This window comes from Cinclus cinclus, chromosome 4 (assembly GCF_963662255.1).
Source record: "Cinclus cinclus chromosome 4, bCinCin1.1, whole genome shotgun sequence".
NCBI classification, from domain to species: Eukaryota; Metazoa; Chordata; class Aves; order Passeriformes; family Cinclidae; genus Cinclus; species Cinclus cinclus.
The window spans coordinates 38,893,506-38,918,621 of NC_085049.1; the positions used below are offsets into that span (position 1 = coordinate 38,893,506).

General features: G+C 37.4%; 1 protein-coding gene across 1 annotated transcript in view; it reads left to right on the plus strand.

Moving 5' to 3' along the window:
* The window catches only part of CNTN1 (contactin 1), a 72,085-nt gene extending 47,244 nt beyond the window's left edge, over positions 1-24,841 (plus strand). Inside the window, 8 exon segments of the mRNA XM_062491142.1 lie at positions 98-332; positions 3,916-4,019; positions 10,155-10,341; positions 11,808-11,920; positions 12,975-13,131; positions 24,517-24,562; positions 24,564-24,657; positions 24,659-24,841. Of these exon segments, the coding sequence (XP_062347126.1) occupies positions 98-332; positions 3,916-4,019; positions 10,155-10,341; positions 11,808-11,920; positions 12,975-13,131; positions 24,517-24,562; positions 24,564-24,657; positions 24,659-24,841 (1,119 nt within the window).
* The last annotated feature ends 275 nt before the right edge of the window (positions 24,842-25,116 follow it).

The following is a 25,116-nucleotide window of genomic DNA, read 5'->3' on the forward strand; positions in this document are numbered from 1 at the left end:
ACAATGTACATATCAATGTTTTCTGCATTGTTTCTATTTCATTCTAGACCTAGCTGTTTAGCAAAATTTAACATTTTATTTTTTTGTCTCTGTTCAGCCTTTGTCAAGAGAATACCACTATGGCAATAATTTTGGTTATATAGTGGCCTTCAAGCCATTTGGTGAGAAAGAATGGAGAAGAGTTACAGTTACTAATCCTGAAATTGGCCGATATGTCCACAAGGATGAATCAATGCCCCCTTCAACTCAGTATCAAGTAAAAGTGAAAGCTTTTAACAACAAAGGGGATGGGCCATTCAGTCTCACTGCTGTAATTTATTCAGCACAAGATGGTGAGTAAATGTCCCAAATTAGTTTTACACTGTGAGTCCAGATCAGCACTACCAGCATCAGAAGAACGTGGTCCTTGACACTGGTTTGTATAGCAGGATACATCTTCAGCAGGGAGGGTGTGCATTGCTCGCACAAAAACTTGCTCTGTACACCCAAATTCCACTCTCTGCTTTCTGTGTAATGCGGAGCCCTTGGCTGTACTTGCTGACAACAAGCAATACACAGAAGCATGCAAGATTCTTTACACAGCTTGTTAAAAGATTTAAGAATATAGAAAAAGAAATTATTATCTTCATAGTGGTTGCCTAAAACATTTAGATCTTTATTCAGCAGTGTCTCTGTGATCTTAATACATGTATTTGATGTATGCTAGATTTTTTTCTTCTTAACTGACCACACTAAAGCCTAGTATTTTAGAAGATCAGTATCAGAATTTAGCCCAAAATTGTGAAGGAATGATAGTTCAATTGTATCTAGTTACATTTCCAGCATGTTTAGAGTCTCATATAATTATCCCTGTTACATTCTTTATTCTGGTTTGCATGTTAGAGCTATGAAATTTAATTGAAACCTCTTTCACATTCCATTAAAATATTTTTTCTTAATTCTTACTGTAATTATTTCACATGCTATGATCTTTAGGATTGATGTTTAAATAACATTTCCAAACTTAGCTGAAGAGAGAAAGTACTGGAAGAAAGTTTACCTTAAATCAGAAGAAATATATACATCTTTAATTGTGTTATCACTCAAACCTGTTCTAAAAAAATGCAGTTTATTAATTTCTGCCACAAACCCAAAGAATTGCTAGTATTTTTCTTTCCAGAGAGCAAAATCTCCTACACAAAGTCAACAGATGTAGACCAAAGAGCCAAGAGGAGGAGTATGATAACATACCCGTGATAACAGGGCCACATTCTCGCACTTCCGATTTTGTCCCGTACTCTGTGTACATTACGGAAGATTTATGTTCATGGTTCCCATTAGCACTAATGGGAACTTTGCTCACAAATTGGCCACACACAGAGAAAAGACAAAAGAGTCCTCAATACCAAGCTGGCTGATAAGGATAATACTGATCTTTTTTCTCAGGAAAGCACCCCTTAGGAAATCATCTTCAGCTGCTGCTGCAGCAACACAGAGGGTTTTCTTGCAGTTGTATAAATATGTTAGGAAATAGCTATGGTGCAATGAAAGCAGTATCAGTCAAATAACACTGAAGTATCCATCCTTGCTCAGAGACTTTATTGACAACTGACTGATAAGCTCCTGGTGTTTATGTTAGGATTATCCAAACCATGTCAGGAGCAGCAAGTGTGGTTGTATGCTCTCTTAGGTCCAGGGGCATGGTAGAGCCTAGTAGCTCAAAAAGACAGGAAAAGCAAATGTGCAGTGGTGCCAGCTTCCAGATAAAGAGGTCACTTGAGTGGCTGCTGATGTTCTAGCACAGAGCTTAGCAAAGTCCAGTCACCTGGTAAAAAGCATTTGTGGTTAAATGGTGACAGATGCAGACTGCAAAAGAAATATAAGCTCAGTGAACCTATTTCTTTGATTTCAAGCACAAGAGTGCAAACCTTACCAGTAGTGCTCACAGCTCCTGTGCAAAGCTGTGACCCTCACTACTGCCAATATCCAATCCAGGAACTTCAGGGCAGGTTAGAAGGAATTATTCCAAGAGATATAATGGAAGTTACTCTGAAGAGCATTGAGAGTTGTCTTCTGGCATCAGGATGTGAACAAAATCACTTCCATACCTTTCAGCGTGCTTACTGGTTGCCAGCCTGAACTTTTTATAGTTTTGCTTAGAAGATACATGTGTGATGACCACTGTATTTTCAGTGAAGAGAATATATTGTGATGACCATGTGATTTCTCCTTTTAGAAAAATTGCTAGAAATACTGAGTTAGAAAGCTAGAGGAAAGCAAGTGATTCCATCTTTCTGGCTCAGGAGAGTCTGCAAAATTTTATAGAACATAAATGACAAATAAGGATGTCAATTATTTCAGCTCATAAACAAGCATGAGCAGATGAAATATTGTTAAGAGTATTGTATCAGCAAAAGCCCTGGAAGCTGAAACTTTTTAGTATGAAATTTTTTGGAAAGTTCTGTAATTGATGCAATAGAGCAGAGTCTGATGGTGATTTGGGAATAGATTAAATGATCACAACTATTCCACTTGTACTTCTGTACCTTTGAGTTAGCAAGTGATATTATTACTGTTAAACAACACAACTTCTCAAATGTATTAGGGAAATCTTAAAGCAATATGGTCATGCAATATTCCATACAGATATGTATAAATATCAATGTGTACATAAATATAGTGACAACTTTTTCACTAGGTTGTGTATTCTATAATAGATCTATGTTTGTCTAGTTGTAACTATGGGCATTGTTCTTCCCTTCAGTGACTGGGGAATTTCTGTGTTCCCACGTGTAATAAGCCAAGTTGCATGTCTGACAACTGCTAGTCATATCTGCCATTGCTAGTAGTGAGTAATGATTGCTCGTAATGAGTGCACAGGTCTCTTGCTTATCTAAATTCCTGTCATTGTGAAAACAATTTTGCAATAATGTATAATTTTTAATTAGACATTTGCATTATTAGCAGCCATTGAAAGACAATTACAAAAGGTAACTTTGCATATAAGATTATTTTGTTACCTAGGATACTTTTCATGAGAGATGTGATTTTTTTTTCCTTAGCAGTGGCTGTTTTGATGCATAGTTGACTGGCTGCCCAGCTGGAAGATTAAATATATGAAAACTTTCCTCAGCTGGGTCTGCCATGCCTGTCTGTTGCAACTTGTTTCAAAAGATTCACGATAGAGAACTGTTGTTAGCTTGGAAAACTTTATCTTTTACAGACATTGCTAAGTTTATGCCTTTCTTAATTCCTTACCTCTTTTAAAATTCAAGAAGCAGTGAAATGCAACTAGACTTTAGTGTTCTAAGCCCTGGATAAAAGTCTATCACATTATTATGGTCTGTACTCTGCTGTTGGCTGCTGTTCAGAACTAAGAATGCAAACAAAATCAACCTTATGATGTATGCCCTACAAGAAGGGTGCTTTGGATTATTTCACACCTATGTTCAAGTTTGTATGTGCCACTGGACATCTGTGTATCTAATATCTGCTCTCACAAAAAATGTTATGTTGTTAGGGCTAAATGATATACTTGACTATTTGCATGTAACTAACTTTAAAAATCTGATGTGTGCAATATGTGAGTTGTTGTCCCATTTAGTAAAAGATCACTGGATGCTTTGTTATATTTATCAAAGGCTCTTTTCAGTTTACACAGATTTCAGCATGAAATCTGTTGAAGCATAAAAATACATAGTCTGAGCCAAGTAACAGGATCATTGCTTTGTTTTTACAGAATCATTTTCCTTACAGATAATCACTGGACTTGAACTTTATTCAAGAAAAATAAGATTAAGGACTAACACTTGGCTCAGTGATGTCAGGAAAATTATATAAAATACTGAAAATAATATAAAATACTGAAGTGAGAAGAGTCCTTGTAACATTACCACAGGATCAGATTGAATGTTTAACATTTGTTTTATCTTCCAGCTCCAACTGAAATACCTACAGATGTGAGTGTAAAAGTTTTGTCATCTTCTGAAATGTCTGTTTCTTGGCACCATGTTTCTGATAAATCTGTGGAAGGATATCAGGTGAGTTCAGTGACGACACTGTGAATCTTCTTACTCATTTACTCTCAGTAGTTATAGCCAGCAATAATTCCTACTTTGGCATCCCATCTCTTAGGGTTCACTTCTCTTTAGTTAGCATGTTCCGTGCAGATTTTGCATCTTGAGAAACAGATTATTTTTGGTATTTTGTACTTCATTACTAAAATAGATTAAGAAATGTATGTTTGCACTTTGCAACTAACAAAAGGCACCGTCCATTATTTCATGAAAGAAAATTGTCTCTTTCATGTAATTGAATGCCTATCTATAACTTCTTGAAACATATTGAAATTACACTTTGGGTGAAATTTTCAACATATATGTGAAATTGTAACTAACTCTGGCCCACTTAAATTACCAGCAGTTTTTAATATATTTCATCCCCAAACCCTATAGTAAGTGGGACTACTTGACAAATGCCCAAAATCCAGTATAACAGAGACACTGCTATTGTGCAAGACAGTGACGTGTTCTTGATGGTTTCTATTCTCCACATGAAGAAGAGCTTGGGGGCATGTTCCATCTGGTCCATCTCAATGATATTACTGGTGAAAATTGTTCTTGTCCTTCGACAGAGATGATAACATCCACAGACTGGGTGCAGGGAGAAATGTCCATGTAGTACTCTAGTAGGGAAGTCTTAACATCTTCCATGCACAGTGGATGCTGACAAACTCTGAAGTATACAGTCTGCTTACTTTGGCTGCAACCCAGAATAGGGGTTTGGGTCTTTAATTTGAAAATTACTTGCCTTGTGATTCGAGTTTTCTGCTACTTGAAAATATCCTCTATGTTCCAAAATAAGGACATACAAATGAGGAGTAATCTCATGGAATGTATTTTTTAAATTAAAATCTATGAATAATTAAGTAGTACTTTTTTATTTCCTGAACTCTCTTTCTGTCCCTGTGATATTTATGTAAAATTTTTGCAATACCATAAAAAGAATAGTGTCCCAGGTAAAACTTGATTTTATACAGTACTGACATAAAGTCTTAAACAGAGGACACTGGGGTTTGAAATTAAGACACTAATATCAGTGGTAACTCGTAGTTTACCAAAGCAGCCAACAGTTTTGATGTTTCATAGGGATTTTGCAGCTAGAACAGGATAGACAAATTGATGGTCATAGTTGAGCTCTGTGAGCTCAGCCTGGACAGCCCTGTAGCAATGTTGCACTCCCAGGCTGGAGAGTCTGCCCAGAAACTGAAGGCTTCACATGCAGAATAACCTGAACATACACTTGGCAGGCACACACCAGGGGACTTCTGGGAATGTAGAGACTGGCAACTGGTGTAGAGTAGCAGCTGCCCTCTCTGGTGGATACAGCAGCAACAAGGAGTGCTGATAGAGGCTGGGTTTACAGTTGTGATAGACCATGAAGACGGATGTTCAGAGTTGTAGTAGGGAATAGGGTAATAAAGCAGGTGGGGCAGAGATAACTGTGGAAAGAACACAGTAGGAAAACATAGCCATAGGCAACCCAATTTTGCCCAATTTTAAAAATTTTTGCCTTATTTGACGTAAAGACATCTGAGTTATGTCAGGGGCCATCAGGGGAAAAAGGGGAGAGAGGATTTAGCAGGAAAGAACAGAATGAACGGAACAGTCAATAGAAAAAAAAAGGGAAAAAATCAGAAAGAAATGTGGAAAATCTTTGAGCTGAAAAGAGCATAACTGTTTGAAAGACAGCATATCCTGGGAATGAACCACCCCTTACAGGGACTGTGGATGTCTGGGGTGTGGCCTTGTTTTGATAGCTGTAGTTTCATCCACCTATTCCTGGAGAAATACACTTTCACAAATCCAGTGTGAACTGACTGGTTTGTACATGTACAGTGAGCAGCTACATTAGAATATAAATTTCTTCTTTTTTCCCACCTCCTTTTCTAAGACAATCTTCTAATTATCAGAACTATGTAAAAAATTCCATCTGGCTAGATGATAAACAAATTGATCATCCCAAATTACTGCCCCACAATGCTCAATAAGGTATTAATTCTGAGATCCTTTTCCTCAGGATGATCACCAGTTTCACTCTAGTAGAGGGGAAGACAGCAAAAGGAAAGCCCATGCTTCTTCACTGAGAATAAAAAGAAAGACTTGTGTTCCTGCTTGTGTTCCTGAAGATCAGAACCCCAATGAGTCCTGAAGGAGACGTAGGAGAGAGCGAAAATAGAGACGGTTGTTCTGGAAGGCTAAGGCCACAGATAGCATTTGTGAAGTTGCAGTAAAAGTTGTGGTGAAAGGAGTATTCAAACTGCATTATAAAATTCTAGTGACTCTCTGGAAGGCTCTGTGTCTATTGGCATTGATAAATACTACAATAGTTACCTTTAAATTACTGGTTAGATGTTACACAGGTTAATAGAAACCATCATTCACCAGAGCACCTTCTCAGTCCTTTTGGTCTTTATCATTACTTGAAAATTGCATAATTGACTTTTGAATGCTAGAGTTTAAGAGGTGGGAGTACCCTGAGCAAAGAACCTGAGGTATTTCACCATGCTTCTCACACCAGGAGGAGTCAGGTTTTTCAGACACTAATGCATACTGTCAGGATGACTGCCTCCATGGTGATGAGTGTGAGCTGATACGTTTTGCCATAACAGAGGAGTATCCTCAGCTCACACTTAAAGAAGAGATAAATTAGGAAAACTATCTTCATGCATATAGAGAATTTAAGATTTATGAGTTCTTGCAATAGAGTGGTAACAGCCACATCTCTGCAGTGCATGCAGCACCAGCAATACTATCCATATTTTATGCTGCTTCTATGCAATATATGTAGGTTTATTTTATTAAACAAATTTACCACTTCTCACCACCATTGTCTGTCTCTTGACTGAAATATGCTATTAGCATTATTTCTTAATATGAGTAAAGCATATTTTTGTGTCAGTCCTATGTAGAACTTCCAAGAATATGGAAGCTTTTGTTTCATGACACCAGAAACAACTTCAGTATATTGAAGTTTGAATAGAGGAGAAGACCATGAAGGATAGGTTTTTCCCTGTTTTTTAGCACAGAGGGCTGCATTAATTCATGATGGCTAAGGCATTCATTCACACAAATCACAATTGGCTTATTTCCCACAAAATCTCTAGAGCTTGGTTGAAATCCCTTTCTGTGTCCTCTGGAGATTCATTGCCTATGGATTACCCTAACAAAGTAAATGCAGAGCACCAGGAATAAGAAAGCTGTCTGGGGCTACTGTATAAGCTTTTTAAATAAAGAGAGAGAGGCTACTCAGTAGAATGGGGAAATGTGACCTCTTGAAGCAATGCGGCATTTAATTCCAGAGGCAATAAAGAAACTTCCAAATTATTTCAAGAAACTTTGAAATTATTTAAATAAAAAGTGAGAAATTTAGGAATAGTATAAAGAAGACAGTAGTTTTCTTAGTTTTCAGGAAAGTAATCTCTTATTTTTCTCTTCCAGGAGTTGTTACAATGTTCCAAATATGTAAATACGTCTGTGTATTAGAGAACTTTCTGTGTTCATGACATATAGTTCACACACTATAGGAGTAAAGTCCACAACATTGCAGCCAAGAAAAATTGTATTTGGGATTTAAATTTTATTTAATTTTTAAATTATATTACTTCTGTCTGAAATGTAATATGTTCTCAGCGAACAAATTTGCATTTGCATTCATCGTTCTCACTGGTCTTGTTTGGTGCTCTATGTTACTGTTATATTACACCATTAGCATCCCTTACTGCAAATGAACATCAAGATTGTATAACGCTTTGCAGGGCAGAGGAATTGAAAGACTTCCAAAATATGCCACATGATTAATAAAAGCTTCATATAAAGTGTGTTTTCTATCTTTAGATAAAGCTATTAACATAATAGATCATACTAAAAATTAACTAATTAGTTTTCAATGGCCAGCTAAAATCAACAAGAAGGCTACTATTGGTCCAGTCATGGTTAATAAACTTTTGGCCACCTAGAAATTTACAGACATCCTTTTGCTGCAGGCTAGAAACTTGTTTGAACTTAGAGACAGACATGAGGTTCTCTAGCTCCTAATGTACACGCCCTCTCTCACCTGAGTCAGACACTTACAGTTAACATCTTATGGTGTACAGCTGGTTGCATTCAACAAGACCTGCTTATCTACCACAATATGTTAATTATGATCATATAGAAGAAACTCTGACTTGAAGATCACTATCAGACCTTCAGCTGAAATGGCTGTCAGTTTCAGGTCCATGCCAGTTTGAAACCATTCATCTGGTGGAGTTTACCACTCTACTGCTGAAGCCTGCAGAATGGACTGGAGGCTGAGTCCTCATTCATTTTAGGATAAAGGCTGTTTAGTCAGGAAAATAGCTACCTTTGTGAGTACAAATGTTGTAAGTGTGATTGCCTAAATGACAGTAATCTGATGTTTAGGATGCTAGTGGATGATACTTTCTAAACAATGTGGACATATATTTATAAAACCGAAGATTATCTTTTTGTGCCTGCTGAAAATCATATGCATGCTGAACTTGAAAAGCAAAGCCCGTTTCACTGCAGATAATCATTGCAGATACAGTGATTCTCCCTGCAGCATGAAAGAGTGACAAAGGCCACTAAGATGTCACATTTATAATAATCAGGGAGTAACCTGTAACACTGGTGGGAAGGACTGGTGGCAAAAAATATTGACAAGAGACAAGCTATAAGTACTGTTCTCATGGGCAAAGACATTTGAAGTAGGTAAAGAGAAATTCCCTACTAAATCCACTGCATCTCTACTTATTCAACCACAGTATGTGTTCTAAGATAAAAGAAAGCAATGTTTTTATTAAATATTGTAATTTAAATGTAAATGGGAGAAAATGAAACCTGACCAAACAAGGCTTGTACCCACAACTTGTAAAGAAGAGTGCTGTGATATTAACACTTTGACAGACTATCAGTTTTTTCACCTATTCCTTAAATGAAGTTTTCATGGACAACTAATGTCAGAAGAACAGAAAGTTAAAGTACTTACTATTTAAAAGACAAGATGACAGGATACCTCATGTCACCAATAATGTCTTACAAAAGTAAGATTTTTCCTAGAGCCTGAATTTACCAACAATATTAACTTCTTCCTAAAAATTTTAAAATGCCTTCATATAGCATACACAGAAATCATTATGAAGTCAGGCAGGAGCTAAGCAGAAATGCTGAGGGTGGAAACACTCAGAACCAAAATGCAGTGGGCACAGCTTTCTACTCTTTCTGGTTTGTGCAGTACTTTAGTCTTATGCAAATGGTTATAAGCCAGACAAAGCCCAGAGACTGACAGTATTTCAGTCTCATTTGCAGCTCACAAGGCCATGCAGAATAGGACCCTGTGTATGTGAGGCATCACTCCATAGGAATTACACTGTTTTCACCTGGTGCTTTGTAATGCATAATGAATTAAAGTAGGATGGACCAAGTTCTTGGGGGAAAAAAAAAAACCTCATGGAATTGCTGTGTACTCTTAATTGGCTTTGGTTTTTAAGGTGTTGCAAGCTTACAGTCATGTTTTTTCCCATATTTTAAGTATTTTCATGTTCTTCTACATCTACTTTGACAAATGTCATATTGTGCTACTAAACCTGGTTGAATTTAGCTGAAGAACACTAGAAAATGGTTATGTACACCTATCCAGACCTACACATGCAGCTAACATTACTCAATGCTTTGCATTCCATAGAAAAAAGTACAAAATACCTAAATTTGTAAGACATTCAAAACAAAATACAACAAAAATGTTATCACAGTTTAGCCTCTACTAGTGTAAGAAAATAATACTAAAGTTCAGAGTAGAATGCAAAAACAAAAGAGCAAGAAGAAAAGAGTCTTGTTCTTTGAAGACATTATCCAGCTCCCAGGCTTCTATTGACTTATCTGGGAACAAGTTATACCACTGTGAGAAAAGTTTGCATAATGAATTCTACATTTATTTCAGTTTCTTTATGCCTATACACATCTTGGTTAAAATCACAGCCTGTAGAAGGAATTCTATGACACTGCTGTTAGATACCTTTTAGCTGGCTTATATCTGAATACATAGTATAGGAATACAACAGTTTTTATAAAATTTCTTTATTGTTAAATTTAATTCTGCAATTGGCTTGCTTACAGATTCGTTACTGGGCTGCTCATGATAAAGAAGCAGCTGCACAGCGGGTACAGGTGAGCAATCAAGAGTATTCAACCAAACTGGAGAACCTGAAGCCTAACACTCGCTACCATGTGGATGTGTCTGCCTTCAATAGTGCAGGCTATGGACCTCCCAGCAGCACCATTGATGTTGTTACCAGGAAAGCACGTAAGTAAATGGAGCATTAGATTAAGCATAATCATGTTCATCATGTTTTCAAACATGGCTTCTCATTCATATACCAAATGTTCTCTCCTCATGCAGGATTGCTTCTTAGTATGAAAATTTCTGCTAAAATTCTCCTTCCTCTCTTTTGTTGCCATGCTTGATGGGGATATCTTACAAAAGGCAGTGAAGAGGCTAAGATTATATGCTCAAAGGAGGGTCACCTGCAAGCTCAGATCAGGTTGCTCAGGGATTTGTCTAGCTGGATCTTGAAAACCTAAAGGAATAGAGACTGCACAACCTCTCTGAGAAACCTATTCCAGCCCCTGACTTATTCTGAGCATCTAGTCTGAGACTCTTAATGAATTTTGTGGTTTTTGTTACTCATCCTCCTGCCATGCCATCCAAGAGCCTGGATCCTTCATGATAAGCCCCCTGCTAGGACAGGGGACTCTTAAGTCCACTCCAAAACTGTCTGTCCTCCAGGGTGAATAAGCACAGCTCTTTCACCCTTCCTTCACAAATCAAGTGTTCCAGATCCCCACCAGGTTGGTATTGCTCTGTTGAACTCACTCCAGAGTACCAGTATATTTCAAGTATTGGGAATCCCAAAGCTGGACACGATATTCTAAATGATGAGCAGTTGAGACCAGCTATTACTTAGGCATCTATAGCTGCCTTTCTGTTTAGTCAATAGGAAGAAGGATTCTGATGATTAAAATGTGACCAACTGCCATTTCCATCAACAATAGAGCAGCAGATTCAGGCAACCTTGAGAAGTGGGTGATCTGAATCTCACCCTAGAATTAACATACCATAACAGGTTTTTGAATATTGTTCCTTACTCAATGATGGTACCTAGCACTAGCATTGACTGAACAATGTTAGAAAAGCATCTTGTGTATTTAAAACATAGTTATCTGGGCTAAAAATGCATTAAACTAATTTGAGGATTTCTGTCAGTAAATACTGTATTGTGCAACTTGCACCTGCAGGGTTTATTAATAAGAGTCCATTTTATAAGCTTTTTCTGTAAGTTATGATTAATGGTTTCTGCAGTGGGGTACTTCTGTTTCTGATGAACTGAGTTAAATGATGAAGAAATGGCTGTAAATAGTTAATTAAATATTTGATATCAATGAATAAATATGACTTACACCACATTTCTGGGAGGCTCTGAAGATAGTTGCATGCTAGCAAACACTCCAGCAACACAGTGAAGGGTAATGTTGTCCACTTCCATTCTGGCAACACAGAAAGGCAGACCCACAATGCAGCCACTGCACAAAGCCATCCAAAATTGCCTGGCTGGAGCTGTAGCAGTTCATTCCAGGAAGAAGACTTTCCTTTGCCCATATATATGGCAGGCTAATTTCCATTTTCACATTTTTATATCTTAATAAAAAAAACACCATTGTAAATTTGTGAAATCTCATCTATGTGTGCATTATACATATGTTGCTTTTCAGCTCCAAGCCAACGTCCAAGAATTATCAGTTCTGTAAGATCTGGTTCAAGGTACATCATCACCTGGGATCACGTGAAGGCAATGTCAAACGAGTCTGCTGTTGAAGGATACAAAGTATGATATCTGAAAATATTTTTTATCTTTATGTATGCATCATGCAGTGCATTTTATAGACAGTGTTGAGTCTTTGTACATAATCAGACTTAGACCTACTTGAATGCTGAAGAGGAAGATGTCATGCTCACCGATCACAACCATGCAGTAGGCTTAGGGCAAAGCCAGTGGGCTTAGTCAATATGATGGGAAAATATTGGGGCACTGAAATTTATTTGGGTGGTAAACCATTTTATGGGAAAGTTCATAGCAATGACTGCAACAACTTCATTTCCTACATGATCAGATTTATTGTCTGTTGGCTTAAAATAATGCATAGAAAAGTTGTACACTTTATAATTTTTCCTTGTATTAGTATGCATTGCTCCAATTTTCCTTTCCCATCTCCATGGCGGCTACAGTTCCTGAAACATGAGTTTTCAAAGTCTGGGAAGGTAGAGGAAAGGAAGGGACCTCTACCATTATAAGATGCAGTTACTCTGAAACCACAGCAAGTGTATATATTGACTATAGGACATATAGAAATCTTCAGATATTAATTCCTGTTTAATGTTGCTGCTTGCTTGACAGTAAGAAAATTAGTATAATATTCTTCATTTGCAAATTTGATTGAGAAGTTGAACTCCTTCCTGGGAATAGCTAATAGCGTTTCATATTGAGAGTTAATAGTAAAATTGATAATTGTTTCACTTACGAAGATAGTTATAAATTTTATATCAGAAAACCCAGCTAGTTTTCCTATTTTGATTTAATGGTCTCTGCCGCCCTGCATTATTATTCTCCATCAATTAATTACATATTTTGAGTGGAAGTGCTGAATTCGCACCTTGTGCGAATATGAAGAAAAGTTGCATTAGCCTAAGTTGTATATATATATATATATGTGTGTGTGTGTGTGTGTGTATGTATGTGTATATACATGTATATGTATATATATATAATGCTTCATGTGAATAAAAACCTACTACTTTTTCATTGACACACTGTACATATACGAATATATCTTCACGGAAATGTAACATTTCAATAACTCTATTTACCATGACTTTCCTAGGTACTTTATAGGCCAGATGGACAGCATGAAGGCAAGTTGTTTTCCACTGGAAAGCACACAATAGAGGTCCCAGTCCCCAGCGACGGTGAATATGTGGTTGAGGTGCGAGCACACAGTGAAGGAGGAGATGGAGAAGTAGCCCAAATAAAAATTTCAGGTGAGCTGATAACTTCCCTTTTTCTTTGCCACACTCCTTGGAAGTCTCAGACTGAGTGTTTTCCTCTTGCATGCTATTGAGAGATGGGCACATCCAAAACTGGAAAGGTAGCCCTTCAGCAGTGACTGCACTGAGAATAAGAGCATATCTTAAAACATTTCCAAGGAATCATAGCACACAAAGGACACTTCTGTAGCAATCCAGCACAATCCTGGAAGCCCTGCCAATCTTCCAAATACCAGTCTGCTTTTACTGGTGCCCTTGTTTAGGCTGGCACTTCTAGTAGTGTCCTATGAGCATAATTACATGGTTCATGCCTCAGGATATAGATGTCAGCTTGGAATAACCCCATAGCTCCCAGTACCTTTAGCCTCTATCTCATTCCTCTGTCAAGTCTCGCTAGAAGGAAAATAATAGAGAAAAGAAGTGGTCCACAGTGATCCACAGACCACTTGCCAGGGAAGTTCCATTTCTCAGTGAAAAGGGGATCTGTGGCACAAAAATGATAAATAAGCAGTGAGAAACTGCACGTGCTCTAATTAAGAGTGGTCTGGATGATTGGTAAAGAAGAGGAGGGACTGTGGCTTAGGATAATTCAAATTTGGCTCAGTGTTGACTGTAAATACAAGTTCAGATATGGTCTGCACATCTCTTTCCTGTTAGTTTTTTATCTTGTAGTTCCTTGACACTATTTAATATGAAAGAGAACATATGATAGACATCAAGTTATTGGATAGTATCTTTGCAAGGTTGTGATTCAAACACTTAACATTGTATTCTTGTCTTTTTAATTTTAAAAATTAACTTGGGGAATAGAAAGGATTAAATGTCAACACTATTCTTGTCACAGAAGCAATGCAATCATTATTGCACCTTTTAAAAAATATCAATGCTTAGGCTGTATTATCTGTACTGTGAGGGAAGCTGCTCATTCCTAAAGGAGAGGACCTCCCATCTGCAGTTTTTCAATAGTATATACTGCTTATATCACCTGGTGTAAGCTCGTAAGTATCACTGTTTTTGTTTGCATGAAGTTTGTGTTTTGTGTGTAGTTTGTTCTAATGAACACCTGCGGAGTTGATATTTTTAAAATAATTTTATTATCTGTGTTTATCTGGCATTGGTGTCTGGGCATTGTTTCCTTTTATAGTTGTTGTCAGATTAAAGAGGTTTCTTGTGTCTAATACATTCTTCCCATTAAGAAATGTATTGATACTAGCCAAGTGAATAATCAAATGTTAAAAACTGTGTGCTTTGAATTTCTCCGTGACTACATTTTCATCAGGTCTAAAATAATTTCATCAACTCTTTTTCTCATCTCTCCAGCTTCTGAGACTTCCTTTAGGACTGTAGATTACTATATATGCAGTGTTTCAACTCAGCTGTCCACAGAGATAGTCTTGCCTCCCCACATTTGACTATTTCCAGCATTATTCACAAAAGGCTTTCATTAGCTATTTATTACCTTGCACAGGGCTATGAATTAAGTTCATCTTGTTTCTCCGACACCTCTAAATCCTTCCTGGAATCCTTGCTTTCCAGGATAAAGTGTCTCATTGTTTTCAAAGTACCACCAGTGTCTTGTCTCTTTTTAACTTCATGTTTAATTTTGCCTGTGACTATGACAAAGCGCAGTTGGTTTCAATGGTTCAAGTTCCTGTGCTGTCTGAATTTTTATATGAATATTTTGTTGTCTCGATTTGCCATTTTGGTTATGTACGTGTTTACTTCTGCTGCTTTTGATAAAAATACTTGGATTGCATTCAGTCTACAGCTGTTCAGTTTGGAATTGCACTAGAAATTCAGTGGCCATTCTTCAATTGTGTTTTGAAATTTACTGGTGACTGAATTCTTAATCCATTTAGCATACATGTTAATTGTGTATACCATGTTAGGTGAGAATATTTTGGGGTAGTAAGTCAACCACTTAAATAAAGCTGAAATATATTGTGTTATCATACACCGGGACAATCACTTTCAACATATTTTATAAACTGCAAAAAAGTTGAGGGAGCTGCTATCTTGAGGACATGTCCTGAGCATCTTTGTATGAGGCATGCATTACAACCTGCCATTGGTGTGGTGCAAAGACCCTTTAGGTCACAGCTGGTAGCTGACTTCCCAGACCACAAGCGTTGTGTCAGTACAAGGTCAAGTCTAAGCCCAAGCTGATTTAAAGTTTAATATAAGAACATACTTGGGACATGCCAAGACTATGACCGGTCCCAGTTGTACCTAGCACCACCAGGAGAGTTAGTACGTACAAATGCTGGTTTGCAGAGTTTTGCATTAAAGGTCTTCCACGCTGCAGACAAGTTCTCATCCACAAATTCTACCATACACCAGCTAGACAGACAGGGAGTGTGCCTCTGGTGACCTTGACAGAGGTAGCATTCCCTGGGCTCTGTTTGGGAAAGTTTGAAAAAATACAAGGGGTAAGGTAATCTATTTAGAATACATAGTATACAGCAAACCGGGCAAGAATTTCAGGTTATTTCTAGGCTGCTTTTCCAAAAAGGCAGAATAAGGCATAATTTTAACACCTACACATGGCAAAATGTGTCTGCTAATTTTTATTCTCAAGGAAATCTTCCAGTAATGCATCAGGGTTTAGAATAATTGCCCCAAAAAAATGATAGAGTAGTGAATTTTTTTAAAAAAAATTACGGATTTTCTCAGAGAATTGCAAAGAAGAGAAGATGTAGTTTCATAGGAATGCATGTTTTGGTGATGGACTAACCAAAATGGAAGTAACGTATTTACACAAAAATGTAAACAATAGTTAAAGCAAAACATAAATCATCTTGCCAAACTCAGAGAGGAGTATTGCCTTACATGACTTTTTGACATCTGATTCCAGAGTTTGCAAACCTACCTAATTTAATGCAGAAGTGAATGGGCAGAATTAAGCAACTAGGGCAGAATTTTCAAATAGCCTCTATGCTGACCAGGAATGGCTAGATCTTAAACAAGGAGTGTCTTACAACACCAGTGTGTCATCCAGATGGAGGTTTTCCTGCTGTTCACTAGGGATAAATTCAAAGTAATCTACATAATATGGCTGAGTTAGGTCTCTAAGCTCCCATTATGATCAACTTTCATCTTGGAGGCAATTCAGAATGTTAAACAAAGACTGTAGCATTTGAGATGTCCCAGTTTACCAGGGAAATCCACACAGTTTGGACAGGCATGACATGAAATACAAGGGACCTGAGGCTTTATGCACAGGCAGGTTGTCTTGGTTTGAGACAAATTTGGGAGGGAACTTCTAAAGGGGTGATTCCTTAAAGGGCAAAATTCAGCGGTCCTTCCTTCCACCTGTTTGGGAGAAAAACTTCCTTCAAGAAAAGTGGGAAAAACCTGTTTATTTAGCAAGCAAAGTATTTATAAGCATGAAAAATGAATAATATTAAACAATAAAACCTTTTGCTGTTTTGAAGTGATGGCAAATTCAGAAAGTCCTTCTGTAGTTCAGAAAGAGTCCTCTGTGGGTGTTTTTTGGCTCACTGAGTATCTCTCAGTCCCTCCGGCACTGGAATGCAGCCCCAGTTCAAACTTCAGGCCACAGGCGTGAAGTCCTAGTGGTTTTTTCTGGGTTTCTGGTGCAGAGAATGTTTGAATAATCCAGGAAAAGAAAAAGCCACAGTCCGGGTAACTTTTCTGCCTCAGCTAGCTAAAAAATCAGCTAAAAGCAAAGGAGAGCTCTCTCCCACTCACTGTCTGTGCTGCAGACAGCACACACTGGGAGAGAGGTGAAGCTCTTAACTCTGTTTTTGAAAACAGCCACGAAAAAATCCCATCACTTTTCCTTCTCTCCCACTTCACTTTTAGGGCTAGTTTCAAAGGCACAAAACTTACTTCTGGGCTAAACAGACAAATGGGAATACAATTCAGCATCATTAAGTCACCTGGACACAGGTGGAGGCCAGACAGGACACCAGAAGACGTCTTTTATTCTGTAACAGGCTCAGGAGCACTAACTGGCCCTGAGGTCCTAATATGGGAATTAAAATTGTAGCATGTTTTAACTAACATAATTACATTTGAAAGTCAAATGGAAAAGAAACTAGAAGTAGATTTTATTTGTCTCAATTCCTTGTTTAAGGGGAAAGCTTCCTTTTTGTTTTCCTCATCCTCTTCCATCTCATAGAAAGCCCAGTCACCTGCAAAAGTGGGAGGCAAATATCCTGCAGCTACTTTGCTTTCATGTAACCAGTTAGCTTCCAGCAGGATACAGTATTTTAGTTGAGAGTGATATAAACGGATTTTACCAAACACAGTTATCTCTCATGCATTGCTTTTTAGTGAACATCTTGAAATAAAAGTTCTTATAAAATCACTCTCTGAATATGTGCATTTCAGCATGTAGGTATAATGAGTGTAAAATATAGCCATGATTTTCTGTATTTTATTGGCCAGTGCCTGTTGTAGAGTAAGAAGCTTGGGGATATTTTTCAAGCCCATTATAGTAAATTAATGAGCTACACAATTTAAAATTAATTCTTGGGTTACCACAAAGAGATAAAGGTTGGAATGACTTTTTTAACCAACAGACTCTTTTGCAAGAGTTAGTAATAGGCTTATCAGTTTCCTTTGAAATATAATAAAGACTGAGAATTTTTTTTGGCCCTTGCATGATTTTTGGATTGCAGTGCTTTGTCATATTACTAATATTAGTGTAATCAAAACAATCCTGCAATCAGTATGAACTAAAACCATATGGTGCTTGGTTCTTTTTTCACTTCACTTCACTTCACTTCTGTAACTGCACTGGCCTCAGTACAGTTGCTTTATGCCAGAGTAAATAAAAATAGAATCAGGTTCTCAAGTTTTAAAATTTCATCCAGGGTGGGAGAGTGAGGAAGGTTACTCTTCTCATTTAGGTAAATATTGTGAAAGAAAATAAAATACCTTCAGCTTCACATGTGAAATCAGGTTAATAGCTCAGTTTAAATAGTGACATGGTCAAAGAATAATTTATGTATTGTATATGCTTCTAGCAAGGGAACAAAATTACAGTTTCTCTGTGTTCACTGCACACATATATATACACATATGAATTCAGTTTGCCAGAGGCATGTGTCAGGATCCTGAAATAGTATTTACTTTGAAGTACAGCTCTTTCAAAAGAAAATCCATAAATTTTCCTGTACTAATTTACACAATCCTTTTAATTATTTATCTTTTAATTTTTTCAATTACTATTTGAAAGGGGACGAATGTTTATTGTACATATTAGTATCAAGAAGTCAGGTGATCATTCACTTCTCGTGTTATAATCACAATCTTCCGTTTGTGATTTGAAAATGTCCATCTGTTGCAAAGATTGTTGTAGTAATAAGAGGAGGAGAGCACAGGTAAAGATTTTAAGTAATACTGAAGAAAACACTCTATCTAGCTGGGGCATGACAGTCCTTTGTTACTTGCCTTGGAATTTTTTGTGCATCTGGGACAAGAATATAACAAAAAGCTTCTACTAAAGTAAAAGTACATTTCCCAAAGAGCTGTCCTCTAAAAGAGGAGTAATTTTCAAAATGCATTTTTTATTGTCTCGTGACTCAAAAATTAAGTAGAAAATATTCAGAATGCCTTGTAACCTGGTACATACATGTGCTTAAATCAACATATTTTATTCTCTGGTATTTCTCTTGATTTTTCTTCATCATCACATTTCATTTCACCACAATTCTAATTTATTGGTATTGCCTCCTTCCAAGCCTTAGTTTGATTGAATAAGGTGACAATTCCATGCATTACAACATACTCGGTGATAGAACAAGCGTTTTCTTGAAAAGCCATATTCTCATTGATTTCAATTTTTTCTCTTTTTCTTGTATTCAAACTCAAAGGTTGGACAGACAGTGGAATTATTTTCACATCTAGTTATGTTTCCTTAGTCTGCATTATCCTGTGATAATCCCTATTTCCTTTCTTCCTTTCTGCAGTGACTCTAATGCCTGATTTATGATTTTTTTCTGCCTTGCTAAAGAGCAAGGCTAAGTTGAAGCTAGTCTGTCCTGTTGGACTAATTTATTTTCTTTTCTGGTACTCAGTCCATTGTTTTCATTGTCTGCATGTTTTTCATGTTGCATTCCAGCCCTAGATGCTGCTTGTTCCCACTGATCATTCCTTGCTGTAGTACTCAGGGAGCAGAGGAAGGGAGGCCGTGCCACCATTTTGCTCCTCAAGAGTTTCTGCTGTTTGCCCAGTGCACCATGTGGTTTTTTTAAATGTGGACTATTTGCAAGTCAGAAAGAGTGACACATCTGGTATAGAGTTGGGCTCAATTTATTTGTAAGAAAAATTCACAAATCCCTATTTTCCTGAACAAGGAGTAGAATCCTCACTCAGAAATCCCCAGACATGCCAGCTAGCCAAAGAAGGTCCTCTGGCTAGGTCACAGGGGAATTTCGTCATGCTATTACTTGTTGCACACACAACTTAAAAGAGTAAATTTCATAGAAAAATATTACCGGTGACCTTCTACTTTACTCTCCATGCAAAACAATCTGTAATGAGTATTAGTGTATGTGAAGGGGAAGAGGTATTTGAGAAATAACCTGTGTTTATTGATAGCTAAGTAATAATCCAATGACTGAAATTTTTCTTATTTTCCTTAGAGTCCAGGTCATCTTTTCATGTTGGCAGCCCAGGTCTGTGGCAAGGCTAGAGTAAATGAAAAAGAAGCCCCAGCTTCTGCCTGCTGACAATGCCAAGGTTCAAGGTGCTATAGCCAGAATAAGACAAAATGTTTCTTTGACTCTGAATTTTCAAGTAGGAGAGGACAGACTAACGTCATGGGGTGGTAAAACCACCCGGACCATCAGCAGCAATTCAAATAAGTTTCTTAGGAGAGTTGAAGCTTTTCCCCAGATGCACAGCAACCTTAGCATAGCATAAAGCATGGGCAGATGGACAGACAGCTTTGTTTCTATTCCATACATCTACTCTGCTGCAAAAACAGTAAATCACAGAGTTGTGAATCGCTCCATAGTGCCTTTCTTGAAAGGTTCATGGCACAGGCAAGAGGAAAATTTCCTCGTGCACAAACAAAGGTTTCCTAGACAAGGGAAAGTTGGATGCATGATTTAGTAATGATGCCAGTGATGCAAGATAAGTATATTATAATTAGTTATTTTCCATTTACCATGAATAGGGATAACAGAATTTAAATCATGTCAGCTGATAGTACCAATTTCTTTTGCAATAGACTTTCATGAAGACAGTACTTCCAGCTGGGACAAGAGCAATTTATTTCCAATAGCCAGTTGAAAGAACAACAAACCCACCTCTGTTTTATGCAGTTCAGTTTAACCTAAAGAAATATTTTTCCCCCATTTTTCTCTCCCATCTGTTTTTCTGTTCTCCCTGAGTAAATATGAAAACACTGAGAAAACAAATAAAAATGAAGCTTAATAGTTGAGAAAGAGGATAATGACTTGGAAGAGGCAAAAATCTATACATTTTTTTCAGGTGGCCTATTGTTTTCACAGGGACAAACTTAGACTCAAGGAGAAACAGAATATGAGAAGGCTTTGCAATTAACCTTTCTTACAGTAAAAAGGAGAGATAAAAACCAGGCAGCCTAATGGAATACAGGTACTTGGATCCTGGACCAAAAGGAGAGTATTATTTACAGAAAAATGGGTAGGAGTTTGGTCATTCTTTCAGACAAAAAGAAATCTGTTTTGCAAAACAGACACAAAGGCAGATTGTCATGAATGAGTTTTAGGTAGTTTGAAGAATCACCAGCAAAGATATCAGCAAAAGCAAATTTAATGTAAAAATGAAAGCATGACAAGATGGACAAAACACACAGAGAAAATTAGAATAATATCTAAAGCCAATCAGTCTGAAACTAAAATAAACCTTAAATTATCTACACAGAGGCAGGGAATGGAAAAAGGTATGGATGGGGAAGGGTAAAGACAAAAAGGGATAAAAGGATGAGGGAGACTCTCCAGTTGTGTCAAAAGGTTTCAAGGGGACCCCCTTACCAAACTCAGCCTTGGACTTGACCAACAGTTTAGTCCTAAAGTTTTTAGCAGCACTTAAAACTTAACAGCACTTAATCAATGGCCTAACTTGAACAATTTCAGAAAAGATTCTGTAGAATTTACTGTAAGCACATCAGTAGCTCTCTTGTAGGCCTGAGCTACGAATCTGAGAGAGAAATATTCACAGTATGTTTGCTATGGCATATTCACACTCACATGCATACAGACCTAAAGGAGTATGTGAATAATTCCTGCTGAGTTCAGTGAAGAGCTTGTGTTGAATACATTTGCATCTTCTCAACAGGATTATCAACCCAGCTGTCACATTTATCAGCAGTCCTCTGAGCATAGCAAACTTCAGAGTTTGCTGGCTCTGATGATACCTTGGGTGCAGGCATCACTGAGTGGCCCCACTCAGAGGGAGGTTGCAGCTTACTGTGGTCCAGGAGAGCTCAGAGGTCGTTTTTTTTTCTCAATCCAATATGAAAAGACACTGATGTTGGGAAAAGGGACAAAAATATCATATATAAAGACAAGTAACATTTAAAGAAAATAGTGATGTAACAAATTGTCACAAAGGCTTAGGAAATACATCAAAGTGTGAACTGTTTTAATGCCTGTTTCATTTAGGCATTGATTTCATTTCTTTTGAGTATATTTGGAAGACTGTTGCATTCTGTTCAAGATGTCAGTAAAATTTAGGATCTGCTTTCAGAAGTGTAAAAGTTTCATCCTAGATATTATGTGATTGAGATGGCAACAGAGAATTTAAAATGCTAATAGAAAGCTGAGGATTAGTGGGACTTTACAAGGAGTTCCTGTGATACATAAAGATCTTGCTGAAGGAAAAGCCATCCAGTAGTTGTTCTTTGCCTTTGCTCAGACAGATAAACAACCACTTGTGTTAGAAAGGCTCCTGAGAATAGGACATAGAAAAAAGTTAGGCTAACTTCATATACCCCATACAGGTTTTATTTTATGTTAAACTACATTCTGACTATATGTTTCTATGGATAGTTTAGTCCTAAACTTAAAAATATCTAATAAACTTAAAAATAACTACACTAATTGTATACCAGACAGTAGTAAAGCCCGTGCAAGATTTCACTGTTTTTGCTTGGGACTGTTGGGGAAAAAAAACAAAACAACACCAAAAAACTAAACCAAACCAAACCAAACAAAAAAAAAAAAAAAACAACATACAAACAAAACAAACAAAGAACCAAAACAAAACCCAAAAACCCCAAACAAACACAAAAAAACAGCCAAATTTAAGGGCGTGTGTTTTGTTTATTTAAAAGAAATGAGGACTCTTGATATTAAGTTCTCACATGGTTCATTCAAGTCATAGTTGTGTCGTGTGATGCTGATTTGGTTTTGACACTGACTTTGATGGCTTTAGTTTGCAATTGCTTGCACAGTGAATCCATAAAATGCTAGTTTAGAGGAGAGATCACACATTATAGCACTGAGGAGAGAAAGAATCTTCAGACAGTACATAATCCAGCTCATACCTGGTCAGATTTCAGAGGGAGCTTAATAATCCTTCTCTTTTAATTTACATCCACTTATTTACTTGTACGCGCCCATTAAGTCTTTATCTGGCATTTCTCTAGCTTTTAAAGGTTGCTAAAACTGACAGCTCATGATTGCATTATTGCACAGAATTAAATCTTGTAGTCTGTTCTTAGGCAAAGCTTTTCTTAACTAATTCATGAGCCATAGGAGTGTACTGTGTGCCATGCAATGGCAAATTGTATTTTCAGAAAAGTATGGATCCTTATATGTAGGTCAGTAATCTAACAAGAAAGGAAAATATGATCTTGATGAAATGTGCATTTATCCTGCTAATGTTCTGTTAATATGCTGTCCAAGGGTGGGACTTGCTTTATTTAAGAAAGCTGGTAAATATATCTCTGCAACGGTGCCTAAACATTGTAAGGAACCACTTTAATGAGGAGAATTGCTAACTATTCTGGAGCCAGTAAGCACATCTCAGGGGAAGATTTATTATTTCTTTCTCTTTGTAAAATAGCAACACACAAACGGATGTTTCCTCATACTTGCACATCATTCATCTTCACTCAGCAAACCTTTTTGTCTAGTTTTCCTCCATTAGAAGCGTTAAAAAATTTTATTTGTGTCTTTCCAGCTGCATTATCCTGGTCTGAAAAAAGCAGAATACATTTTCTGTGGATATTCTTAAACATAAAACCTGATTTCTTTTTCCCCTATGGCTTCATTCATTAAGAACCTCTACTTTGATATTTAGGAATAAAAGCTAAATATTTACGTGCCTCATAAATGACTAAAAAACAAGATTAATATACTGCTCTATTTTCAGAGTCTGTCATGCTGTGCTTGAAATCTCAAGCTGAAATCTTGCTGAAATCTCTGCCATTCAGTTTGTGCTTTACTTTCTTAGTAGGGTTTTTCTTGATTTAACATTTTCTGGAGAGCTGTCCAGTGGGCCTGTTCCAGCAGTACCTCAGGACTGTCAGCACCAGCTACAAGCACTTCTGTGCTTAGTGTTCACCAGCAGGCGAAGCAGTAAGCTGGGTCCTGCACTGCCCATCTACCATCCTGATACAGACAAGCCCTCTCTGGGATGAAAGAATAGCCAGTTCTCAGGCTGCTTTGGCCCATCTCCAAGACTGACAGCTAGGCACAGTTTGCCTGGGTTTTTTTCTCATACAGATGCTTCTTAACAGGGAGCTGGACCATTGCAATAAAAACTGCTTAAAAATAGCAATTCTTATTTCTGTTTGCCAGAGTGAGTCATGTAAAGCTTGTAAGCCATAGATTAATATTTTATGTCTTAAAATATTTGTTTAAGAAATACCCTTGTGACTTCAACAAACGCAAATGCCACACTGCTAGAAGTCAGCCACCTGGACTTTGTAATCTGGCAAGTAAACAAATGGACCAGTCTCTTTGACATCTCTCAGATTATTGCTGTTCATATGAGCATTAACATTTCCAAAGGTGTCTCTTTGCTTTGTCACATTTCAAAGACTCCATTCATTTTGTTTTCCCATGCTTAAATATTTATTTTGACCTTTTGCCTCCTGGTATAATAACCTCCTGGCTTGTCGGACTGGCCAAATCAAAATACACTGATGTGTCCTGAATGGCCTTGTTTCTTGTATAAACATGCTGCATAAACATGCAGCTCTTGCAGAACAAAAGAGTGAGTCCTCTGCTGTAGTGTAGCAAGTCTCTTTGTCCATTTCAGATTATCCATACAGGTAGGGGCTGTGCTGAGATATGCCAGCTGGTTTCCAGCCTACATACTCTGTGGGCTTCAGGATTATTCCCCCCACTGCAAGCAGTGCTGAAGTAAGACCAAGTAAGACCAATACTGTGTTGTTTTCTGTTCATTGCACAGGTGCCGCTGTTGGAGTACCAACTCTGCTCCTGGTCCTAGTGGTGCCTGCCCTGGGTGTCCTTGCCTGCTCGGGATTCTGAATGTAGCTGGATTCACCTTGTCCTCCACCTAACACAAAGGACTCCCTTTGAAGATGAGGACCACGATTTCTTTTTGATTCCTGTGGCACCATCCTAAGCCAAATAAATTACACTTTAAAAAGAATAACCCTACCAATTTCCTATAAACTTTAAGAGGACTGAGGCATCCAGGAACTCCTTCATGAAATAAATCAACTTTTGAACGGCTAAGAAATATTTTTAACTTGTTCCAATATGCCTTATAAAACACTTATGCTGATCTGTGACAGTTGCATGATTCGGTTCAATGGGGCAAGTTACAGTGTTAAAACCCAATAACATAGGCTGTACAGTGAAAGTAAAATCACCATACGTAGGTGCTTTAACTTGAATAACAAATTGTGAAATATAATAGAGATTGAAATGTTGATTGTATGTGATAAATGTAAGAGTACTACGTCTGTCTGTACTATCCTGTATGTTTTGTGTACTGCATATTTTTGAATATCCCCATTATCATTTATTTGGATTACTGGTTTTT